The 23,502-nt window shown below is 38.8% G+C and overlaps 3 protein-coding genes across 9 annotated transcripts in view; 2 read left to right on the top strand and 1 right to left on the bottom strand.

Moving 5' to 3' along the window:
• Window positions 1-2,025: 2,025 nt before the first annotated feature.
• LOC111333166 (uncharacterized) lies at window positions 2,026-11,327 on the top strand. Of its 5 annotated transcripts, none has more exons than XM_088744471.1 (6): window positions 2,026-2,176; window positions 5,843-5,908; window positions 6,830-6,849; window positions 8,611-8,979; window positions 9,773-9,910; window positions 10,225-11,327. In XM_088744471.1, exons 4-6 carry the CDS (start codon window positions 8,616-8,618, stop codon window positions 10,707-10,709), a joined length of 987 nt encoding a protein of 328 aa, XP_088600597.1. In that variant the 5' UTR covers window positions 2,026-2,176; window positions 5,843-5,908; window positions 6,830-6,849; window positions 8,611-8,615; the 3' UTR covers window positions 10,710-11,327. The 5 variants fall into 5 exon arrangements, with proteins under 5 accessions (XP_088600597.1, XP_088600599.1, XP_088600595.1 ...); XM_088744472.1 differs by lacking the exon at window positions 2,026-2,176 and adding an exon at window positions 5,153-5,334; XM_088744473.1 differs by lacking the exon at window positions 6,830-6,849 and having other exon boundaries at window positions 8,611-8,889.
• LOC111333165 (armadillo repeat-containing protein 8) overlaps window positions 11,178-23,502 on the bottom strand; it is a 25,388-nt gene continuing 13,063 nt past the window's right edge. For all 3 annotated transcript variants that reach the window (XM_022938689.2, XM_088744465.1, XM_088744466.1), the window contains 8 exons: window positions 23,109-23,165; window positions 21,861-22,112; window positions 20,349-20,441; window positions 19,445-19,518; window positions 19,026-19,101; window positions 12,687-12,785; window positions 12,160-12,422; window positions 11,178-11,279 (listed from right to left, as the gene is read on the bottom strand). In XM_022938689.2, coding sequence (XP_022794424.2) covers window positions 11,249-11,279; window positions 12,160-12,422; window positions 12,687-12,785; window positions 19,026-19,101; window positions 19,445-19,518; window positions 20,349-20,441; window positions 21,861-22,112; window positions 23,109-23,165 — 945 coding nt within the window. In that variant the 3' untranslated portion in view covers window positions 11,178-11,248. The remainder of the gene's footprint in view (window positions 11,280-12,159; window positions 12,423-12,686; window positions 12,786-19,025; window positions 19,102-19,444; window positions 19,519-20,348; window positions 20,442-21,860; window positions 22,113-23,108; window positions 23,166-23,502) is intronic.
• Window positions 15,234-19,008, top strand: LOC111333164 (toll-like receptor 6). The gene has a single exon (XM_022938687.2). The coding sequence runs from the start codon at window positions 15,665-15,667 to the stop codon at window positions 18,608-18,610; it is 2,946 nt and encodes a 981-aa protein (XP_022794422.2). The 5' UTR covers window positions 15,234-15,664; the 3' UTR covers window positions 18,611-19,008.

Below are 23,502 nucleotides of genomic sequence, written 5' to 3'. Positions count from 1 at the left end.
TAATTTGACCTCATATCTTATATTGTAACTCCGCCTGGTTGTCCGCATACGTATCTGACTTAATAGAGTTTAACATTTGCAAAAGCAAGCTGTGCGTCCTAGTAATTATCGAACCCATTTTTATCGTACAAACTTCAAGCAAATTACAATTATCCGTAGCGTCCTAAAATTTAGAACTCTCCTCCTTTTTCAGTCACTCGTTCATCAAATCTTCTTAGTTTTAAACATTTAGTAACCTGAGTTTTTTTATCTAATCTTGACCGAAACGCCACAGACGAGAAACCGTCTTTTTCAGTGTTCGTCGAAATCTTCGTTTGATGCTTGTGGTTGCCCTCGTAGGGCTAAACCATATTCGCAACGTCCATTTCTTCGTTACTACTAGAGTACGATGTAGCACAACTCTCGGTAGAGCTTGCTGAAGGTAGGCACTAGTCTCCCTCGTAGCCGTTTTTTTTTGGATGTCATGCAACGCTCCCCCAAAAGAACGGCTGCTGACAACCGAACTACATTCCTCTCTCATTGTCCTTGCGGTTTGGTCGCGGTCTATTGAACAGACCAATCACATACCAGAAAATCTGAATGACGTAAGGTTTCAAGCGAAAATGTGGATGTTGGGAGAAACACTGAGAAATTTGTCGATGAGAGCTCGAAATGTTTCACATGTTCATCGTTGTGCCCTGGTAAAGATAGAGTATATATTTTTGGGAAAACTTCTCACAATTTCGTTGAAATTATAGAATCTACGCTTAACATAGACGTCAACTGTTAGGCCAACGACACGAACGCTAGATTGTTTGAGCGGTTGTTAAAGTTTCAGCGAGCAACTGAGAAAGTAGAAGAAGCTGAAACTCTTTATTCGCACTATTTCAAGAGGTTACTACAGATTATAAAAGTCAGAATATATAAGAAACAGTAAATTACATCAATAATCAAAAGGAAATACAAGACGCCTTTCAATCTAGGCCAAGGGCTAAACGCTTGCTTCGACCTACAGATGGAGATCAGGAGGAAAAAAGCACGTGCTTGCCGTCAACAAACCGGGCGAAGCTTCGAGAACACTGCAATTTAGGTCGGCCAACGTCTCCTACACTACTTGTACTTCTTCATTTGCCAGTCCGCTGCTAGCTGGAGCGAACCCGATTAGTTATGTTCGTGGCTTCTCATCACCGGTACAGGAAATCGGCCCGAATTATCGAGTGTTTCCGCACGTTGGTACAACGCAACAACAATAACAATAATATGACCACTTTCATCGGTAACATGGTCAAACACGAGCGGGAGTGCTTGATATATTAACGATTTCCCGGATCCTGTAGGCAACTTAACAAAAACATCTTCTTTCCCGACTAAAACTTTTTTAATTGCAAGCTTCTGGTGAGCTTTAAGCTCAAAAATTTTGAACTTTGACGACGCTTTGCGAAAAGCTCCTTCAAGCACCGCCATTTGTCTTGTGTTTTCCACATGAGGATCGCGGTAGAAAACGGTATCTGATTGGACGAGTCTCAAAAGGTGAGTCTGGCGCGAAAAGGTTCCTGAAAATGGAACCCGAGCTGTGATTGGCCAATTTGGAGAAAGGAATGTAGTTCGGTTGTCAGCCGTTCTTTTGGGGGAGCGCTGCGTGACATCCAAAAAAACGGCTGCGAGGGAGACTAGTCCGAGTTGTGTCGACGTCGAAACAGATGTTTTCTCTGTGGCAATATTATTGCAAATGAAGATCAACAGTAGATTTCAGTTTGCGCATTTTAATTAGGAAATAAGGAACAAGGATATCTTAAGATAAAGCGATGTCAACCAAAGATAATGATCAAAACACAAAGTAGGTTAACAATAAGCTATAACAGCAAGTTGAAAATAATTTTCAATTAACTCAAAACTGTTTGGAAGGGAAAAACTGTTTCAATAAACTGCTTTTAGTTGAGACTCAATTGATGCTAAACCAGATGGTTGCAGGACCACGATGTTCTTTTCTTCTTATTGGCTTGCTTCGAAGTAAATTAACTGAAAAATTTAATGGAAAATGGTAATTGGATTGCGAAATATATTCTTTGATGCAAAATACTCATCATCTTCTTCCTTTTAGTTGTTCTTATCATCAAGGAACGAAGTTTTATTTTTCGCGACTCGCCAATTTGCTTGTAAAAGATCGATTTATTGGCAGAGGGACAAATTGAGAAAGGTATCATCATTTTCTTTTTCTTGTTCTGGTATAGTCCGGATGACTAAAACATGCTTCATCTCTGTATGATACAGTTGATAAATTGTTGATGATGTGCTGTGTATAATTAATCTTTGCTGGTGATCATCATCCATTTTATTTCTATTCAGAGTTTTTCTGTTCCATTGTTGTGCTCCGTCTTTTCGTTTTTCGATGATTCTTTTAAAAATTATTCTGATAACATGAGAGGCATTCCGGTCTAGGGATGGCTACGATAAACTTTAGATGATGATAGCGATAGTATAATCTTCGCTGTATGGCAAAACTTTACCAAGTACTTTGGCTCTGTATGCCCTATTTGTAATTGATGCTTCATGAATTAGCATTAATCTAGGTCTAAGTGATCGTCAGAGTTACATCATTTTGGCCCGTTCAAATGTTTCACGGAAGCATTTCCTCGTAAAAAATTTATTGAAAGAAAAAAAAAAAGCAGCGCCGGTAAAAATAGAGAAAAGATTAAAAATATGTAGATATTTAGGAGATATCTTGCAATTTTTTGGTGGTTCCTTTTTTGTCAAGGGACTGACACTCAAAGTGCGCTAGTACACGTATCTATTAAAAAGACCAGGTTGGATGTTTTTCCTCTCAGCACCTGCCAATTGAATTAACTATGATGCATTTCGTTTTCAACGCTTCTCGATTCTTTACCACTTCTAAAAATTTTGAATGAAAAAATAAAAAGGGAATCGATTAACTCACAAAAAGAAAACTAAATCAAGCAAAAAATTAAAAAAAGAAAAGAAACAAAGCGAAAAAAAAGAAAACAAATAACAAAAGAGAAATAATATGACCACTTTCATCGGTAACACGGTCAAACACGAGCGGGAGTGCTTGATGTATTAACGATTTCCCGGATCCTGTAGACAACTTAACAAAAACATCTTCTTTCCCGACTAAAACTTTTTTAATTGCAAGCTTCTGGTGAGCTTTAAGCTCGAAAATTTTGAACTTTGACGACGCTTTGCGAAAAGCTCCTTCAAGCACCGCCATTTGTCTTGTGTTTTCCACATGAGGATCGCGGTAGAAAACGGTATCTGATTGGACGAGTCTCAAAAGGTGGGTCTGGCGCGAAAAGGTTCCTGAAAATGGAACCCGAGCTGTGATTGGCCAATTCGGAGAAAGGAATGTAGTTCGGTTGTCAGCAGCCGTTCTTTTGGGAGAGCGTTGCGTGACATCCAAAAAAAACGGCTGCGAGGGAGACTAGGTAGGTACGTATACATCGCTATTGGACATTATTTCAAGAGTATTTCAAAGCTGACCAATACAAAATTAGAATAGACGTAAGAGACTCGTTAGTGTTAACTGGGAGTTTTCACTGTTTTTTACGTCCGGTCACCCGCTCACTCGTCACCAATCTATCGGACACTTTAAAGACAAAATATGACCACTTTAGGACTTAATCCATTTCACCACAACACAAGGTTCGTGTTGCATTTAATAGTCAGGAAGCCGGTGAAGATCTTTTATCTAAAAGATCAACAAATGAGTCCGATCGGTCAAGAATATATTTTTGTTAACTATGAAAATTATTCTAATGAACTTAGATAAAAGTGCTAACTATTTAAGCACATAATCTAAGTTGGTGGTGCGAAAGAATTTGGAAGAAAAGCGCGAGTTACGTTAGGAGAGATGACTGAATCTATTGGAGTATAATATATGCTCTCATTAGCCTTTTTAGTTCGATTTAGACCAACGAATTTTAATTCAGCGAGTTTTCTTTATGCAGATTAAGGTTGACGGTCGATGGGAAGGTCTTCTCAGATCACGCTGGTATACATAGGATTTCGTTTTGAAGTTTCCAATTGTTTTTATTTAGAATAACTGAGTTGAAGACAAGTTCATTGCCGAGTGAATTTTGTTGTGTGCTGAGGTAAAATTCGGTGAGCTAGAGTTTGTCAGTCGCAGTGCTTAAGAAAATCTGCCATCTACACATCATCTAACTGTTTTAGAAAATGTGTAGCAGACTCCTTTCATTGACAAAATATAAAGAAAAACTTTTTTTCCGGTCGCAAGCTCGAGGTCGATGGAACAGATGCTAGAAGAAGTGTCATTTAATTTCTTAAACAAGAATAACTCAGATAAATCCACCTTACTGTTACCTATCATTTTACCTTCCGTTGCTAATTTCCGACGTTGGCAAGTGAAAAAAGGCAAACAGTTAAAACTTATTTCGCCATTGTAGCTCCATTGTTGTAAGCCATATACTGCTCGGCAAGGAAATACGTTATAAGCAACATGGTTTCTTAATTTAGGCGTCCTCGCCATTTCTCTCCAATATAATAAATATAGTATTTGTATTTCTTTGGTGGCAAATACGATAAATATATCTTATTAACCAGGCGTGAGTGCCGTACTGGGAGAAAATCGGCCCGAGGTCTTGACAGTACGAACCGAGCACAGCGAGGTCTGTACAAAAAAGACCGAGGGCCGATATTCTTCCAGTACGGTCCCGAGCAAGCTTGGTTAATAAGAGATTTATTATACGACTGAAATTCAAAGGGACACAAGTGTGGTATCATTCGGGACCATTCGGGACAGTGCCCAGTCCAATGCTTAGAGAATATTGGACCGGCAATAGAGCATTTTCATTGGTTGATTTTAGTTATTGGCCCTCTGACTCCCCGAGTCGTGTAGTAATAAAATAGATTTTACATATGACTTTTGCTTTAGATGTCAGCCAATTGCGAAGTTTGTATGGGGTGCCGTACAGGATAATATTGTGTGCCCAAAATATAAAATGCAAAAGTTAAATATCTATTTCATGGATCAAATAAATATATGAATAGAATATATGTGCAACATATATATGGCATGGACCAAGTCAATACATGGTACTGAATAAATAAATAGATGACATAGGACAAAAGTAAGAAAAATATATTGTGCTATTGTGTCCATTGTCAACTTGGTCAGCGGAAGATTGATAAAAAATAACATGGCGGCCCGTGACAGGATTGATGATTTAGAGCGGCTCCTCCACTTTGAGAACGGCTCTTCCTGAGTTCCTGTTCCAGAAACTGATGTTTGAGTTGAAGTTTCAGGGTTTGAACTTGAGCTATCGGAAGACCTAGCTTGCAAGGCTTCTTTGAATTGAGGATGATCAATAATCTGTCGAACAAGTAAGTCAACAGTGGGAGTAAAGTTCGCCATAATTATTCCTTCTCTGCTCGATCCTCGATCAGATACCAAGTTTTCCCGCTTTCCAAAATAACGCCGCTGGCCAAAGCGATAACGGGCACAATAGCCGTATATATTTTTCTTACTTTTGTCCTATGGCCGATACATAATGACTTGGTCCATGCCATATATATGTTGCACATATATTCTATTCATATATTTATTTGATCCATGCCATATATATTTAACTTTTGCATTTTATTTTTTGGGCACACAATATTGTCCTGTACGGCACCCCATAAGTTTGTCAGGGTCAATTTTAGTCCGCACAGATGACCCTTACTTCGTTAAACTAAGAAAAATTTTCAGTGGAACGAAGTAACCGTATATCAAAAGGATTCGAGACTACAATATTTCCATAATGCTACAAGACAGGTGACTGTTAACTTATTACTATTCTAATTTCAATCCTGGTTTGTTGACCTAAGTATATATCATTAATTCTGACAGATGCGAATACCGTCCAGTTGCAACGGAAAGGAAAACCAATATCTCTGCATCTACTTTAAAGAAAAGGTTGGTTTACCCTGAATTTTAATATTGCTATAATTTCCTCGCTTTTGAATGGCTCGTAAGGTTCAGAAATTAATTATGAAGAACCTCTTTCAATTTCGAAAACGTTATGCATGTGTTCGTATTACAGAGGGGGGATGAGTGAGTGAGTGACGTGTACAACGGAGGTAGAAATATGATACTTCTTTGCAATGAGAATTATAATAACTGAACCTAAGATGGAATTGACCTAACGTGCAATTTCTACACTCACATGAACAAAACTAAGCTCTAAAAAGGAAAAGTATCATTAAGTGCGTTGTCAACTGATATCAAGCACTTCTTCCTAGCGTGATGCGTGTTTTTTCAATCAAAAATAAAGTGATTGATTTCAAATGATAAACGGGATCGCCGCTATGAAGAGAAAGTTTCAGTGCAGTCACTTGAAAATAAGGAAAATTGCTCTGAACTTACTTAAGTTTGTAGACGGTTTGAATAGCATGAGTTGTGTAATTTTTATGCGGTAGGAACCTTGTCCTCCTTGAACAAACATAGGGCCACACAACAAATTCAATATTGATTTACTTGTTCCTACCTATCTGATAACACTACATTAATAGTTTAATATGAATCGAGCACGCATTAATGTGTCTAAAAACTCTCACCTAGGAATCATTTTTCGTAACACACGAAGAATGAAAATATCACAAAAGAATCAATCAAGCGGCCACAGAAATAGAGGGTTTTTGCCAAAAAATTATGATCAGTTCACAAGGTGATCAACGAGTTTTAAGGCGTCGTCGTGTCCGCAACTGTTATGCCTTATTCTTCGCCATCTTTTGTAGTTAATACAAAATTTCCTCACATCAGCCTTCCAAAAGAATTAATAAAAGAGAAGAGGTGGCTCTCCTTGAGTTTTAATAAGAATGATTTGATTAATTTCAGCTGTGATTGACGTGTCAACTGTAAGTAAAATAGAACAAAATAATGAAAGTAGCGCCGACTTTTAACTGGCAACTTAATCATCAAGAGTCTGGAAAATTTCGAATTCCAGATATATTCCTTTCTTAAAATTGCTTATCAAAGAATACAACGTACTTCCACGCAGAGTAAAGTTCACTTTCAGTCAAGCTATTTACATCCTCCGCTTAAGTATGCAAAATTTCTGAGTCCAGTGAAAAAATTAAATAAAATAAGCGAGAAAGTACTTATATAGATCTTATCATAAAAGATATACCGAACCAAAAGGTGGAGGTTCCTTTTTTTTTTATCCTTCGCTCGTCCGAACAACGAAACTAACCTCTACCAAATGGGTTGCGTCTTTGGATGGGCGATAGGGAAAACCCTCCGTGGCCTGTTACGTACCTCTCTCTTTTTCAAAAGATATAACAATCTTCGTTCGTATCAGCAGTCAGATGATAATAGAAAAGATAATAATATAAGTAGTAATAAAATAAAAATAACATTAAAGGAGTCCTGGTATTTCTGAAATTTGGAAAGCCAACTCTTAACTCAAAATGATCGCTCTTCCTCCACACGTCAAACCAGTGAACTAAATCATATCAATGGCGGACGTAAGAAGATGTTAGTGGTGATACTTCTCTCGTTTTTCTTAATTTAACTATCGAGATTTGTTCGTGGTTTCAATTTAGAAGCAACGTAAACGATGCTACTTTCCATAAGCCACCTTAAATTACGATAGAATTCTCTAAAACCAGCTAGGAAACCGTTATCACCATCAGCATCAGTCCATTTCGTTGTTAATTTCGAAAGTCAAAAAATATATCAAAATCTGAAATTGATAATTTCCTAGCCGTTATATATTTCCAAATTGAAATTAGAAAGACCTTACAGGATTTCGCTTTGTGAAGACCTTAATGTACACTTTCTAGAGGTTCGAGCATTCCTTGACAGATTTGCTTTCCAACGGTAGCTTCAAAATGTCTATCTCGATCAAGAGGAGTACACTGTTTCGTTAGCTTGCACGTTTGTGTTAGAAACTTGGTGTAACCCAGTCAAGAAAACTTAGTAGGTAACCATGTTTTCCTGATTATGCGCTCCGCTATCTCTTTTGGATTTACCTACTTGATATTTGATACTGTTAAATATGAACTGCTATTTTAGTTCCCCACAAAATATTTATCAAAAATTTTAACAATGCTGATGTATCCTGAAAGCTGAAAATTGTCTTCAGAAAGTTTTCTTTCTCATGAACCAAATAATAAAATGAAATAAAAACCAATTTAAAATTGAAAGAACCCACTCTATGGCTTAAGTGAAACAAGGAAGTTCCAATCGTGTCAGCACTGCTCATTTACACTTTCGATCACGAGAACGTGAATTATTCCTGGCCTGCTAACGTATTTCACTTAAGTCGCCCTTATGACTGTTCTTTTAGATGTCAGGCAGGGCTGGGTTGTTCAAAGGCGGGTAAAGATAACCCAGGATAAGTGTGAAATTTGATTTCAGATCTGAAAGCTTCCAAAGAAAATTCAGTTAAATTCCATTCGTTTACAATTTGATGACTAAATGCTCAAAAAAATTGGGAAAATTATCCCAAAACAACTTTTAAACAGAGAAATATAGAAACCTGGATTAATTTTAACCCTGGATTGGCGCTAATCGGCCTTCGAACAACGAGGCCCAGGGCTCTACTGGTTACGTGACATTCCAAAAGATGGCTAAATAATGTAACTAACTGAAGTGAACACTTCATGCACATTTAGGAGAAATGCTGCTTCATACTCCAGTAAGAACGACGGACTCTATTCAACAAATCCCTTTGAACTTGAGGTTCTGGTTGGTAACCGTATTTTTCACTTCATGGGTTCGTGCGAGTAATGTTGGTGGACCCTGTCACACAACGCAATACTCTGTCAAAGGAATGTACCTTCGAGGTCATACGTTCAAAAACGTACGAGTTGGACCGCATGACTCGTGCTACTTCAAGTGCACGGAAGAAGTCACGTGTCAAAGCTACAACTTCGTCATTGGTCAAAACATTTGTGAGTTGAACAATCGTACAAAGGAAGCAAGACCTGAAGACTTTTTGCCTGACGAGACGAGATACTATATGAGGCGTCTTACTAACAGAGGTTGCTATTGTGTAGAAAGAGAGCTGTTAGACCTTTGTGTGACTCAAACAACGAAATTCTTCTATGAGCTTCCGATTTCGCGATCGGATACTCCACCAACTAAGCTCTAGAAAGCTTGTTGGTGAGCTAAACAACATACATAAGGGTTATTTTGTCTTAATGATAAATTTCTTTTAGCTAATTTTTTTTCTTTTAGTGTTTTGATTTTTGGAATTTAGGAATTTTTAGGAATTTAATTTGTTCGTCACGGGAATGGCAGGAGAAAGGAACAGAACTTTCGTCCCAATTGACACCTAACCCCTTTGTACCCACCATCCCACCCCGAGGAGGACATCCACCACACAGTAATCTCGTGCGTGGGAAATTAACGTCTCCTACCCCTAACCTTGCAGGAGACGGGACCTACAGTTTTATTCGTCCTTATCCGAGAAGACTAGAATATATATCCATTTCTTGATATTATAGAAAGGTAGCAAATTCTCCTCAGTTATTTCAAGACCATGAGTATTGGTCCGGCCGGGGCGGTTTTTTTTTTAACAATTTGCACATTATATCTCTGGCTGAGCTGCATCTTGCAACCCAGTCTCCTTAAGAGACTGATGGTGGAGGGTTCGATAGTTGTTGAGAAATGGGATTATGTCAATGACACGGTTCAAAAGAGGGGTATTAGTCGCTCACTCTTCAGTTTGGGTAGTTTTCCAGTATAACCCTCGACTTTACTACTTACCTAGCTGACATCGCTCAAGACCAACCCTTTTGAACCAGTAACCCATTTGTTTTTTATTTCGTTCAGTACCACTGGGATCCATACCAGAGCTTCCCGCTGAATCATGCAGTGAGATCATAGCGAGTGAAGGAGGTGCTATAAAATACAAGAAATACTGGATTCAGTCCCATGGGAAAAGTGGGTCAATTGAGGCTTATTGTGAAGGTAGTCTGAATTGATTCTTAAACCTCGCGTACCGCACTCAACAACGGTACTGGTTCCGACCGGTGATTTCAATGTGACTGATCACAAATATGGGCATATTACTGTCCTGAGACAAAGAAACAGTCACGGTCTCGGCTGTTTCCTGTGAAACTCATTAGGGACTCTTCCCTCCAACCAACCCTTTGCAACATATAGGTGTAATAAGCCTAACTTCGGTTTAAGGATGGTGTAGGGGCTAAGAAACACAACTCCTTACAAGAACACCGCAGCCACATAGATTGCTTACAATTGAATTTTTCTTTAATTTATTACAGATGGCTGGCTGAAGGTAAATGGCGAGGACCCAGTCTGCTTTGGAGCCAAAAATAACAAGTATGGTTCCATCATAATCACGAAAAGTGGAAGCCTCAGGACAATGAAGCTTGTTCACAAAAATGGATCCCTACGCTGCAATTCAGAAACGGGTCCATCTTTCTGGGGCTGCACTTATGCACCATATGGCAAAAAGCTGTCAACAATTATAACAGATGCCACTAAAACCGTCGTTCTACCTCCCGTCAAAGACTTAAAAGGGTTTCGTGCCTCACAATCTCACGACTGTGGCACCAAAAAACACTTTTACAGTCTCAACGGGACTAGCCACAATTCCACAGTGCTGGCTTTCCAAACCCTCTCCAATCCATTGTCTGTGTCTCGAGACGAAGAGTTGCAGATATGGTACGGACAGGATCTAAAAGACTGTTCCGAAAGTGGGAACAGCGGTTCAGCCTGTGTTGATGTCTATGCTTGGTATGAGTAAGAGAATAGTCACTCGGCACGTCCTTGCGTGTTATTAGGATGTCTCGTATCTTCGTGAAAGATGTCTTTCTGTAGCAATGTAAGTCTTAAAAAGAGTTTCGTGGCTATAAGAGCTCACTGTAAGCGTAACAAGATGAGCAAGAGAGTAGGTTTATCACAGTACTTTAGTATGCACTATATATGCGATGGTACAATAATTAGTTTGTGCCAAAACGGAAGGTTTTTTAACTCCCACGTGAAACTCTGATGGTAGCTCCAAGAAGACTGTTAAACGGTTCGGAATTAGGAAAGATCCACTAGAATCTCAGAGAATTGCCGGTCTTCGGTGGGATACCCTATGCCCTGATGAAGACGGTCAAAAGTGGAAGTTCAACTAGTTTTTTAAATATTATTACTTTAAGTCTCATCACTTTTATTATCATTTCAATTACTCTCATCAGTATTACCATTATTGCTTTGCTATAACTAGTGAAAAGTGAAACAATGACCATTTTATTAAAAAGCTGAACTTTGTACAAGGATTTCGTTGGCGACATAGCATCACGTGAACTGTTGAAGAGCAGTTTTAACCCTGCGGAGACAATAGGAATAAAAATGTTTAACAAAAGGTTGAACACAACGACATATATGCTGCCTTTGAACCATAACCCACTACTGAGAAGTCGGAGTGTACAGTAGTCTTCTTTGCATGAAGGGATACCGTAAACACTGCGTTTCCTCTCTGATAAATCCCAATAAATCTTCCCCTTCAAACCACAAAGCTTCTAACAAGACTATGTCCTTGTCCTCCCCTTGAAACAAAACTCCAAAATAAAATGCACATGGTATGATGATTCTCTACATTGTTAGACGTCATTCAATGGTAATAGGAAGCCTTTCAGCACAAAATTAAAATATGCCAGCATAAAGGCTAAAAAAACTGTATTTATTTTTAGGGGAGAAATGACGCTGTAGACGGTAAGCATTAACTATCAAAGCTTGGCAACAGTTCAGGTTAAAAAAATTATCCGCATTTAAGCTTTTGATTAATTTTCAAAAACTGAGCTCTCCGACAGGAAGCCCTGGAGATAAATGGCATCCCCGGGTTTGGTTAGGGCTTTAATATCTTCGTATAATAAGTTCTCCGTACGAACTGTCTTGTCTATCATGGCATTTTGCGCTGCGGCCCCTCATGCGATTACTTGTGGTTTAACGAAGTCTAAAAAACCTTAATTCCCACAAACAAAAACGCGAAGCTAACCAATATTATATCAGGAAATGTTATTATTATTTCGGCAAAAAATACTTTGCAACTGTTTTGTGAAGGTTGGGGAGTACCGACTGATTGGTGGTGGTCAAAAGAGGCCAAAAGCAGTTGCATCCGTTCTCCGTTAACCGTCTGTGGCTAGAACATATCCCAGAAAGGGCTCTCTCATAATATAAACATTCCTATAAAAAGATCACGACTGTACCTTTCAAACAGATTAACGTCTGATGTTGTAAGTAGAGACTGCAGAAGTTTTTGTACTCCAAGATCACGAAGTTTTTGTTGTCTGTCCACAGCACCATCCTCTGTACTCCACACTAGGTTGGAGACACAGTAAGTGGCCGCCATTTGTAGCTTAACGCTGTCGTTCATCATGTAATGCATGAGTCGTTTAAGTAGGCTCTCGTCTCTCATCACAAATTCTTTGGCTGAGGAACCATTGGCGATGTTGGCGATCACGCACAGCGCCTAGAAACACAAAACAAAAACGTTTAAGAATGAATAAATACAAAATACTAATACTCGGTAGCACAATAGAAACTGGCAGATAAAAAAAATTCGTTCTTCTTAAGTAACGGAGGGGATCACTTTAGAGGGTCACTTTATCGAAGCAAGTGCTCATTCGATCACTTACAGGTTAGCGATGGTTTAGGTGTTCTTGCTAGTTCAGCGAATCACAAATCGCACAGTAAAATTGAGCAAAGAGCTTTTAGCGATCTTTCTCTCTTGTACCTGTTCTTTGACATCCTCAGTTCGTGTCTCGCTGTCCAGTATCGGCTTCACACCATCCATAATCCGTGGGCCATGAAGGAGCATGATACGATCAATGTCCTAAGGCAAAAGAATTAATGAAATGTTGTAGTCAGCTGAAGGGCTCGAAAGCTTGCACGTCACAAAGGAAAGATATAAGTAATTTTAAACATATTCCCGAAAGGAACACTATGACACTGGACACTGCGCATGAGCCATTATGTTAGCCATGCTCAACTGATGAGGCCTGACAAGTTCAAAACAGCTTTGGGAAAAAAGAAGCGTCATTAAAATTGTCGCTCTACTTTCGCTCTGTGGATTCAATATACTATTCGTATAGGTAATCACATGATTTCGAGTGCAATTGGGAGTAACTAAGCATGAGTACATTTTTTCAAAGACTAACAAAATTGCATGAGCCCGTAGGGCGAGTGCAATCTGTGATTTTTGAGGAAATTTACAACTGCTTATTTATTCCAAATTGCACGAGAAAATCATGTGATTATGTATTAATAATATACCTGAAAAAATACGAGGTACCTTCCATAATTACGCAGAAGAAAGGTGCAAAAATTTTTATTATTCAAACCCTGCAAGTGACATTGACCTTGACATCGACCTTGACATTGACCAATCATTCTGACCAATCAGAATGTCTGGTTTGTTTCTTTCTTTGCACTGAATTAACTCTCTTCTGCACTGAATTAACTGAAAACTGCATTCATCTTAACCAATCAGAACTGAGAAATTTTTTCATGTATACTATTAGAGCCAAAATAATTATTTTGCTTTTCAAGCAAATTACTATTACAGCTGTGTGGGAAAAATGGTAGGAGACATTAAGCTCTTCTCCGTCTCTTGGCAACCGCGTCTATGTCCCGTTCTGTTTGTTTTGTTTTGTTGGTTATGCTGCTGTTGCTGTGGTTATCACTGTTTTTTTGTGTGTGTGTGTATGTGTGTGTCTGTGTCTGTCTGTCTGTCTGTCTGTTGGCCTGTCTGTCTGTTGGCCTGTCTGTCTGTGTCTGTGTGTGTGTGTGTGTGTGTGTGTGTGATATTTTAACTGGATTCTCAGGAACAGCGTAAGATTAGATTACCGACAATAGATAATCATTCTTAAATGAATCACTTTAGTGCTTATTTAATAGTAATCAGATGGATTTTTCGTCCTTTAAGGATTTTGTTATTTCTTGTCAATGAAAATTTTCTTCTTCGTCTAGAAAGGTCTTTTCGATGAAAAAAAGGCCAGCTCCCCAACAAGCCACTTGTTTTTCTTTGCTCATATCTACTCCTGGCAACTCGAAGCGCTTCACTGACTATGAGAGATGAAGGCACCGAGTCGCTGATTTAATTGGGAGAAAATCTTCCATAATTGACCGGTTTATAGCGCTTTATCAAGGAGAGATGTTGATTTAAGGATTTAGTCTCTTGGCCAAATGACATTTAGCGAAAAATAGCTGATGGACGAACTCGCTGCGTGGGAGCTAAACACCAAAGGTAGTTTAAACTTAATCTGGGAATGTGTAACTTCTCGACATCTTTTTTTTCACCTTATGCCTTACCCCGTGATAAACCTCAACAAAACAATAGCAGCCTCTAACAACCGGCTGAAGATCACTCTCTAACCTGGCTGAAGCCTTTTAGTTCTTTTACATCGTATCGAAAGGGTCTCCTTTGTCTGTGAGCGAAGCAAATACAAGCTATCTAAATGCCGATTAGCTGAATGAAAAAGTTAGAAAAGCATTCTATGTGCCAACATTGAAGTAGGGGGTATTGACAAGCGACACAGATTATGTGAGTGCGATAATGAGAGGAATTTCTCTATTAGTTACAGAAGCACACTCGGAAAAAGGGCCTGGTACCTAGTACAGAATATACTGAAACTACATTGTAGTCTCTTGCGCACGTAATCGAAACTCCCGTCTCCTTTACATAAACGTTTCAAAGGTTGAAAAATCCGTTTAAGGGAGAGTGTTAATTCGTTGGCACTTTCAACTTTTAAAGTATAATTTGATACTATCTCCTACCTGGCACACCACTTAGTGACCAATCACAAGTTCATGTCTAAAATTTTGTAAAAAATTCTAGTAATGCTATCCGTGCGCCAATCACCGGGAAATGTCGCCGAAATACTCTTCAAAATCTCGCTTTGAATAGGCAAGAAACCGATAGCCAAAGACACAGACTAATTTTCCTGAGCTTAACATCCATTCGCCCTTCGCCCGAAAGTGCTCATTCCCCAACCCCTTCCTCATGGAAATGACTTGACGTAATTCTCGTTGACTAAGTAAATGAATAGTCTACCTGAAAACATATCTGTAGAATTAAGATATCTTCCTAATTTTTGGTCCAAAACACTTAACCCTTCCTTTAAGTTCACGCGTAATTTGTTCTTGTCATAAAAAAAAAAAACTACTTCCGCTGAAGCAAACTTATGTTAAGCTTCAGCGGGGATTCCCCCAACCAACACATCTTGTGCACTTCCGCTTGATGAATAAAGTTTACTATAGAAAATAATATTCTTAATGATTTTCGACGATATCACCGTCATGTCTGAGATCCAACACACACCAAACCTCGAAGTTGAAGCAATCTCATTGACCTGTCTGAGGGACTGGGACTGTGAAACAACGGTAGCATGGCTGGATCTAATTATAGATGTTTGTTAACATCATCGTCTGAGATGATATGTCACGAATGGTAATTAGATATATTATCAATAACGGAAAAACAAGTCACTTTGAACTTAAGCCCGAGGAATACGCACGCCAAGACATTCTCTAGCAGAAAAAGATCAACACTACGGAAACATCGCATCTATCAGTGTCAGTGGAAGAAAAGAGAATTACTTGGATGTAAATATTGCACATGGACGGTAGCACAATGGTAATTTAATCAACACTTCACGGCTGCGTGTTTAATTTAAATAGTCGTGACCACTACGCCGCTCTCTTGCATTCGAAATGAAAGGATACCACCAAATAATCATTTGCGTTTTAACCTTCTGCATGTTCAAAGTCACCAGCCAAAAAAGTGCAAAATCAAAACACTGTGATGCATTCCGCCACTGCACATGGACGAAGGCACCCACTCTATTCGTTAAAGTTCCAACACAAAAGGTTGTATGTTTGATAAGAAGCAACACGGGTGAACCGTGTACCATGGACATCCACCAGATTTTAAAATTACTACCAGCCAGCAGGGATGTCGTGCTATACCTTGCCACCGCCTGTTTAACCCCGACGCAAATTTCTGTTAACAATTCTTTAAATGTCACTAAGAAAAACGTCATATTCTACATGCAGATTTTGGGACGTTGCAGCATTTCAGTAAAGGCCCTGTCTGTCTGGGGGCAAGCTACAGATTTTCGGGTGTTTTACGCGTCGGAGAACACAACGTTGCTAGGAAGAAACAGAAAATTAAAAGCTAGCTCTCCTCGAGCACTGGAAAACATTGGTACTCTAGTAGTATACAAATCTCGCCCACGAGGCATTCCCAACATTTTTAGAATATACGCCTGGCCAAAGATGGCTGAAGTTTTATTTTCCAATCTACAGCTTTCGTCAATCCCTGCAAAGCTAAACAACACCATGCCGCTACTTCAATCTCTAGAAGTTCCCCACAACAATTTTACAAAACCACCACCTTTTCCTTGGTGCAACACCACCCTTGAACTGCCAAGAGGACTGGAAAGAACGCCAACTGCAAATCACCACTATCAATTCGGCACCATCGTTAACCCGAAGCTGTACCGACGATTCTTCGACTTGTCGTATAACAACATCGTAGATTTAGCGACTCACGAATTTAAAGGACTTCTAAACGCGTTAAATCTGGAGGGAAATGGACTAAAAGTAGTTGGACCAAAGTGTTTCCTCGGTTTAAAAGGAATACAGGTAATAAACCTACGAAATAACGAGCTGAGTGATTTGCCTTCACATTTATTCCAAGGACTCCGAAGTCTCCTAGTATTACGATTGGACAACAACAACATTTCGTCTTTACCAATCCAACTTTTTAAAAACCTGACAAACATCAAAAGAATTGATTTAGGAGGTAACAAACTGGGCTACGTTCCAAATGAATTGTTCAACAACTTAAAATCTTGTGAAGTATTGAATTTAAATGATAATCAAATCACTGTAATAGAAGATGACGCTTTCCCCACCGATTCAAGTTCTTTGCAAAAGATTAACCTCCAAAACAACAAAATAACTCGGATTCCTTCATCTTTATTCCTGCAACGGCATGCCACAGATATAAACCTGTCATTCAATCAACTGACTTTTCAGGACCTTAGAAACCTCTTCAAGGAAATAGACCCGAACACGTTTTTGTACCACCATCGTGACACAGCAAGCTCCGCAGAGTTTAGACTAAAGGAAAGTTTTAATCACATCAGCTTCGCTAATAACAAATTTTCGAAAATAAACGTAAAGACACTCAACAAGACAGAGATAATTCTGTTTGAGTTTCTTCTACAAATTTACACAATCGACATGACTGGGAACCTCTTGGAGTGTGATTGCCATATCTTGTTCTTGGCTCGCTGGATTCGAGTACTGATGCTGAAGTATCCGCGTATTCAAAGGGTGCACTTTCAAACTTGGAAATGCACGGTTCCTGGCAAAGTTAACGATAAACCGATACTATCTGTACACGAAGAAGAGTTCAAATGCCAGAAAAATCTAAACAACTGTCCTCAAAGATGTTTGTGCTATGTACGAGCTATGGATGAAGCTGTGGTCATCCACTGCAAAGGAAGAAACCTTACGGAGTTGCCTTCCAAGATTCCACACGGTAATGTAGTTCTTCACGCAGAGAACAACAACATCAAGGAGATTCACCCACATCCTTATTTGGAAAACATCACAGCCCTTTATCTAACTAACAACGATATCCATGTAATAAACGAGTCCACAGTAGAAAAGTTAACACGAATCAAAATTCTGTTCATTGATTTTAACAAACTGACCAGTCTACCTGAGAATATCATAGACGTTAATTTCACAATTCTCGCGTTAAACCACAACTTCTTCAAATGCGACTGTACAACAAAATGGATGAAGCATTGGCTACGAAGAGAGGCAACTAGAATTCAAAACATGGAAAACGTTCTGTGCAACTCCGAGAATGCTCAGGGGAAACCAATTTACAGCCTACCAGATAATGAATTTGTTTGTCAAATTCCTGCAGACGATGATGCAAATCCGCCGTCCACAGGAACTGAATATAAAATAATCGCTATGATTCTTGCAGGTTCGCTGGTTTTGACTTTCATAGTTTTCCTGGTGATTTTCAGATACCACGGAGAAATGAAAGTCTTTCTGTTCACTCACTTCAATTGGCACCCATTTGATCGCATAGACGACTCAGACCCAAGTAAACTATACGATGCGTTTGTGTCTTACAGCGGCAATGACTACCGTTGGGTGTTAAACACTCTGTGGGACAGACTTGAAAATCACGACCCCCCCTACACACTGTGTGTCCATGACCGAGACTTCCAAGTGGGGAAAACGATACAAGAAAATATTTTCAAGAGCGTCGACCAAAGCAAGCGAATGATCATGGTGTTATCCAATAACTTCTTAAAAAGCGAGTGGTGCTTGCTAGAATTCCGCGCCGCACATCGGAAGGTTCTGGAGGAACGCACAAATTACATCATCATTATTCTGTTAGATGACGTGAATATGGACGAGCTTGACGAAGAAATAAAATTGTACATGCGCACCAACACTTATCTCAGCGTCAACAACAAGTGGTTCTGGCAGAAGCTGTGCTACGCTATGCCACACATAACGGTCAAACAAATAAGAGCGAGAAATCTCTTGGGTACTCCCCCAAATGTAGCATCGCAATCTGCGGCTCAAAGCGTGTTCTTAAATGAGGCATACGCTGTACCTTAACCTTCCCATGTGTGTTTGACATTTAATTCGTCTACAATTTGTTACTTAGTAATATTTAATCCAGTCTACTTTGCAGCTGTTCTGAAGGATGTCACGCAACCTATGACTCAAAGGAGAGTCGCGTGAAATTCCAAAATACTTTTCTTATTGACTGAGTGGTAGGGCCGAACGTGAATAATTTTGATCGTCTTTCGTTTTTTACATTCCTTTCTTCATTGAGCTCGCGGGGCCGTGTGGCTTTTGTGCGGCCCTTCTCACGCCAACACGCACGGCCCTCATCCGGGAATTTTAGTCTAGTGTTTTTCGATAAAGGTGCACACGGGTCGTACAGTTCGTATAATGAGAGCCTTTATTGGTCGAACAAGCTTAGTCAATAAAGTATTTATCAAATCAAAAAACTACCAAATGGAATTACCTCTCGCCCTGACAACAGATTCCTCATTAGTCCCAGCGTTTTCATCGTCACTTGTGTGTCTGGATCGTCAAGAAGGCTACAAAATGAAAAAAAAAATAGTTCACTTTCTTTAATAGGGGGGCCTTTGAGGGGGGCCTTTGCAATGGTGTGAATTCAGAAAATGCATACCATTAAAAAATGAAGTCACCCAATGATAAAAGAAGGAAAACCTTGGTGTTATGGCGACCAGATCTACTGACTCAAGCTTTAGATTTTTTGGGCAGCAAGAGGCACTCTCGTTTGTATGGTTGCATGTTATTGTTCTTTTGAAAGAAACCGAATCTGACCCACGTCAATATCTGCTCTATTCCTTAACACATGCCTTCTTTTGAACCTTTTCATGCGCTTTTAACAAAATCTCACATGTTACATGTACAAACCTGAAGAGCTGTTCTGGTCCTAGAACCTCAAGGATTTTATTTTTGGTTCCTTCATCAGCCTGGTAAGCCATATTCTACACAGTATAATAAAAGCAAAACACCTTGCTCATAACTCAAGTTTTCTATATGGCGGGATATTAGCGAGTTCTCTTACCATCTTTAATTGCGTCGGAAGGACCTTGACTTGATCTCGGGTCATAAAAACGCTCGAAAAAGATCAAGGCCGAAGTTTAAAGTAATGAAGTGTAAAGTAAATTCAAGAATCTCGCCCTAATTTTCTTTGTTTTTACTGCAAGTCAAAACGTTCGGTTGTTATATTTTGCAGTCTCCATGTTGTAAATTTTAACAAGTCATCCAACAACGGGCGAACATTTGAAATCAATAATATGAATGCGCAATAATATGTAATGCTGTCTTGTTCTAAACGTAGTGGTAATACTAATAATACCAATAATAATAATAATAATAAAGGAATTTGCCAGGGAACCTTCCGAGGTGACTCTTCTTGTCCACTGTTTCTAGGTCGAATTGGAATTGCAATTGGAATGTTGGTTTTAGTGGAGGGATGAAAACCGGAGGACGCAGAGAAACCCCGGGGAGCAAGGACGAGAACCAACAACAAACTCAACCCACACGCGACACCAGGTCCCGGAATCGAACCCAGACCACAGCGGTGGGAGGTGAGCGTTCTCGGTACGGCGCCAACCCTGCTCATTTTCGGCCCCTCGCTACACTTGCAAGTGTGACATTCTGACTAGCCACTAACAGATGGAAATAAACCAAACAAATTCAAACGATCGCGTCATGTTACGATTTTCGCCAACGTTTCACTGTTATATTCATAAGTCTTGTCGCTCCACTCCCAAGAGGAGAAGAAAGAACGCCGATGATTCATAAATCTTACCATTAGAGCCCAGACCCCGTTTAATCGTAGAGCAGTTTCTGAGCGCCTGGTTAGATTTGACAACAAGTTAACGGCTCCTGCCTCTAGTATGGGCTGAAATACGACGTGAAAATACCGTAAGTATTTAAACATTTTACCACTTGAGTGACACCGTTAAATGCCAGTTTACATTCCAGATGTAAATTTTCTCTCAATCAACAAACAACCACGATTCTCCACAGATTGTCTCTCTCCACCCATGAAGATAATTGGGAACTAGGAACTAACAGGGACACTCAACTAAATCCTAGGAGGGAGGGGGGGAAGGGAAGAGAGTTAACCTGTGTTAGATTTGCACCCAACATTGGACGAACAGCAATACTCCTAGTGGCTTCATGCGAAAGGAACAAGGAAAAGTTCTAGCATAGTGGGCCATTTGGTGCCTGCGTAAGACACGTCATCTCTACGTTTGGTGTTCAAGTTTAAGTTTACGTTTAAGTTTAATACATTCGCCACAGTTCAACAAATACAAATAAGTAATCTACATTACACAGTACCAAGAACGAAAAAGTAAAAATGGAGTGGCAGGAGAGAGGAACAGAACTTTCGTCCCAGTTGACACCTAACCCCTATTATATAACAAAAAAGTAAAAGGATACAATAAAAAGGCTAAAAAGAGTTACAAAAAAAGCAAGTTATTTAAGATTATAAAATACTAATCTGGAGGACTGTGCGAGTCAGGTTTGGAAAAGTATAGGTTGTTTAATTTAGATTGATTTATTTATTTCGCCAGAAATATTTACAGTATTGATATGCGAATAAAACAATTCATTTCTTATTCCTGGCGAGGAAGCTCATTTGGAAACCATGCTACTACGAGCTTCTCCCTAACTAAGACTAAAATACAGTTTTCAACCATGGAATTTTATCAGCGAAACATAACTAAGATGACAAGGGAATAAATGGGCAAAAAATATAGTTAAAAAAGAAAAATACACAAAAATACGAGCACACGCACACAAAAAGAAAGCGAGCAGGCATACTAAAAAAACTCTGCAAAAAAAAAAAAAACAACTTACTATGGCTACTTGAAGAGAATGAGGAAAGGAGACATTCCTATAGTCTAGATTTAAAAAGAGAGACTGTAGGGGCATTTTGTGTTTTATTAAGAGAAATAAATAATTTTAGTCCCTGAAAGGGGAAACCGTCTTACATTGGTTCGAGCATAAAACAGGTAGTAGGTATCAGAGTTTCTAGTATTGTAAGAGTAAAGTTGAGTTATCAGTTTCAAACATTTTTTTAATACATGAGGAAGAAGGCCATTTTTTTAAAGACACACAAACTTTGCAAATTGAAACAAAAAAATATCAGGAAACTTTAACATTTGCAATTCCTTAAAAATGGAATCAGTATGAGCATAGAATGACTTTCGTGGAAATTATTCTAATAATTTTCTTCTGAAGTATAACAATAGAATTTAAGTTTGTGGGATGGATGGATGTGTATTGACTGGGCTATTCCTTCCATATTTACCTCTTTACTTGGAGAGAATTCAAGCAACAGATTACAGAGGGCAGAGGAAGCCACAGTCATCATGTTATCATTGGCGTCCTGAAGTAATTTCATAATGGGCTTCCAAACCGCTGTGTCCTGGAAACTAGTTCTTAGCTGTTGCACAGAACGAGATAGGCTGTGGAGACACTTCACTGCTGCTAACTTAACGTTAGTGTTGGGATCCTCTAGACCAGATACCACGTGATCCATCGTGCATTCGATATCGATGATCTGCAGAGCAAACCATGTGGTTCAATCTCATACACTTTCAAACATTAGTAAACCATTACAAGAAAAGAAAATAAGACAGTTGGCTCCCAAATCAAAATCATATAATTTGAAGGATATTATATTACAGAAGAGCTACCAGTATTAACCCTTTTAACGGCCAAGATCTTACACGAATTCTCCTCACTGCCTGCCATACAATTCTTATGATGTTAGCTTGGACAATTTGGTATTGGATCAACTTATAATCCCTATTTGATATTTTTCTTCAATCTTATCACTTGTCTGCTTGATATTATTTTGATATTGTAATGAGAAATTCTGTCTTGGTCACTAATAGGAGTAAGAGGGTTAAAAGAACTTTTGATACTAGAATTATCTTACACAGTGATAGGTTCATTTGAAAGTTAATGTGAGTCAATGCAGTTTGAGAAGATTATTTGCTGTTATTCATTTGCTGATTTACAGAAAGTACTAAAAAGCCTTAATGAAGCCAAATTGGAGAAGAAAAACAAAAGTTTAAGGTTGATTAGTCAAACAAAGTTTAGCCATTGTTTCACAAAACTACTCCCTTGAAAATCCTAAATTTAGCAGAACCTTTTATCTGAACATTTATTCTTGTGAACAGTGTCAAGAGAAGAGGGCCAAAAGCTAACCATGGAAGGACATTTATTTAATGAAAACAACCCTCTTATAGAGAAAGCCTGAAGCCCACTGATTGTGTAAAACCTTGGTTTTGATTTGACTTTGTGTAAATAACCAGCCCTAAATGTGACACAACTTTTTCTCATGATGTAAATAAGAAAATAATCAGAAAACTATAAGATACACCAATGAAAATTTTCTCTGACTAATTTTTTGACAGAGAAACTAAGAATACGGGGAGTTAGGATGACATGATTAAGTTCTCGTGTTAGATTAACAAAAACTGATGAAAACGAATCAGCTTCAAATATTAAGTTGTCAATAATAATGTTGCAGGGAGAAGCGTCGTTTAACCTTTTTCCTAATGTCTTCATCATTTGCTCCAACAGAGGCAAGAGCTTTAAATGCACTCTATAAAAAAAAAAAAGAATTAAAAGTTAGATATTCATAATAATAATAATAATAATAATAATAATAATAATAAGAAGAAGAAGAAGAAGAAGAAAATAAGGAAAGCAGTATTCATTAAATATGCAATGTTTGATCATTGTCAGTATCTGAGCAGCTGCACACCCACCCCTCTCCTCCCCTGAACCAACAACAATCAGCTGACAATAAGTTAGGGTTGATGTTAGTTGTGGGGGGAGGGGCAGATGCGCATTTGCTCTAATACTGAAGGTGGTCGTTATTAGAGTTTCTGCTATCATGAGTGTCCTTTGAATTTACTTTACTCTGATGTAACTTTCTG

This window comes from Stylophora pistillata, chromosome 14, assembly GCF_964205215.1.
Source record: "Stylophora pistillata chromosome 14, jaStyPist1.2, whole genome shotgun sequence".
In the NCBI taxonomy this organism is placed as follows: domain Eukaryota; kingdom Metazoa; phylum Cnidaria; class Anthozoa; order Scleractinia; family Pocilloporidae; genus Stylophora; species Stylophora pistillata.
The sequence above is the reverse complement of the archived record's forward strand: the minus strand, read 5'-3'. Positions and strand labels throughout refer to the sequence as shown.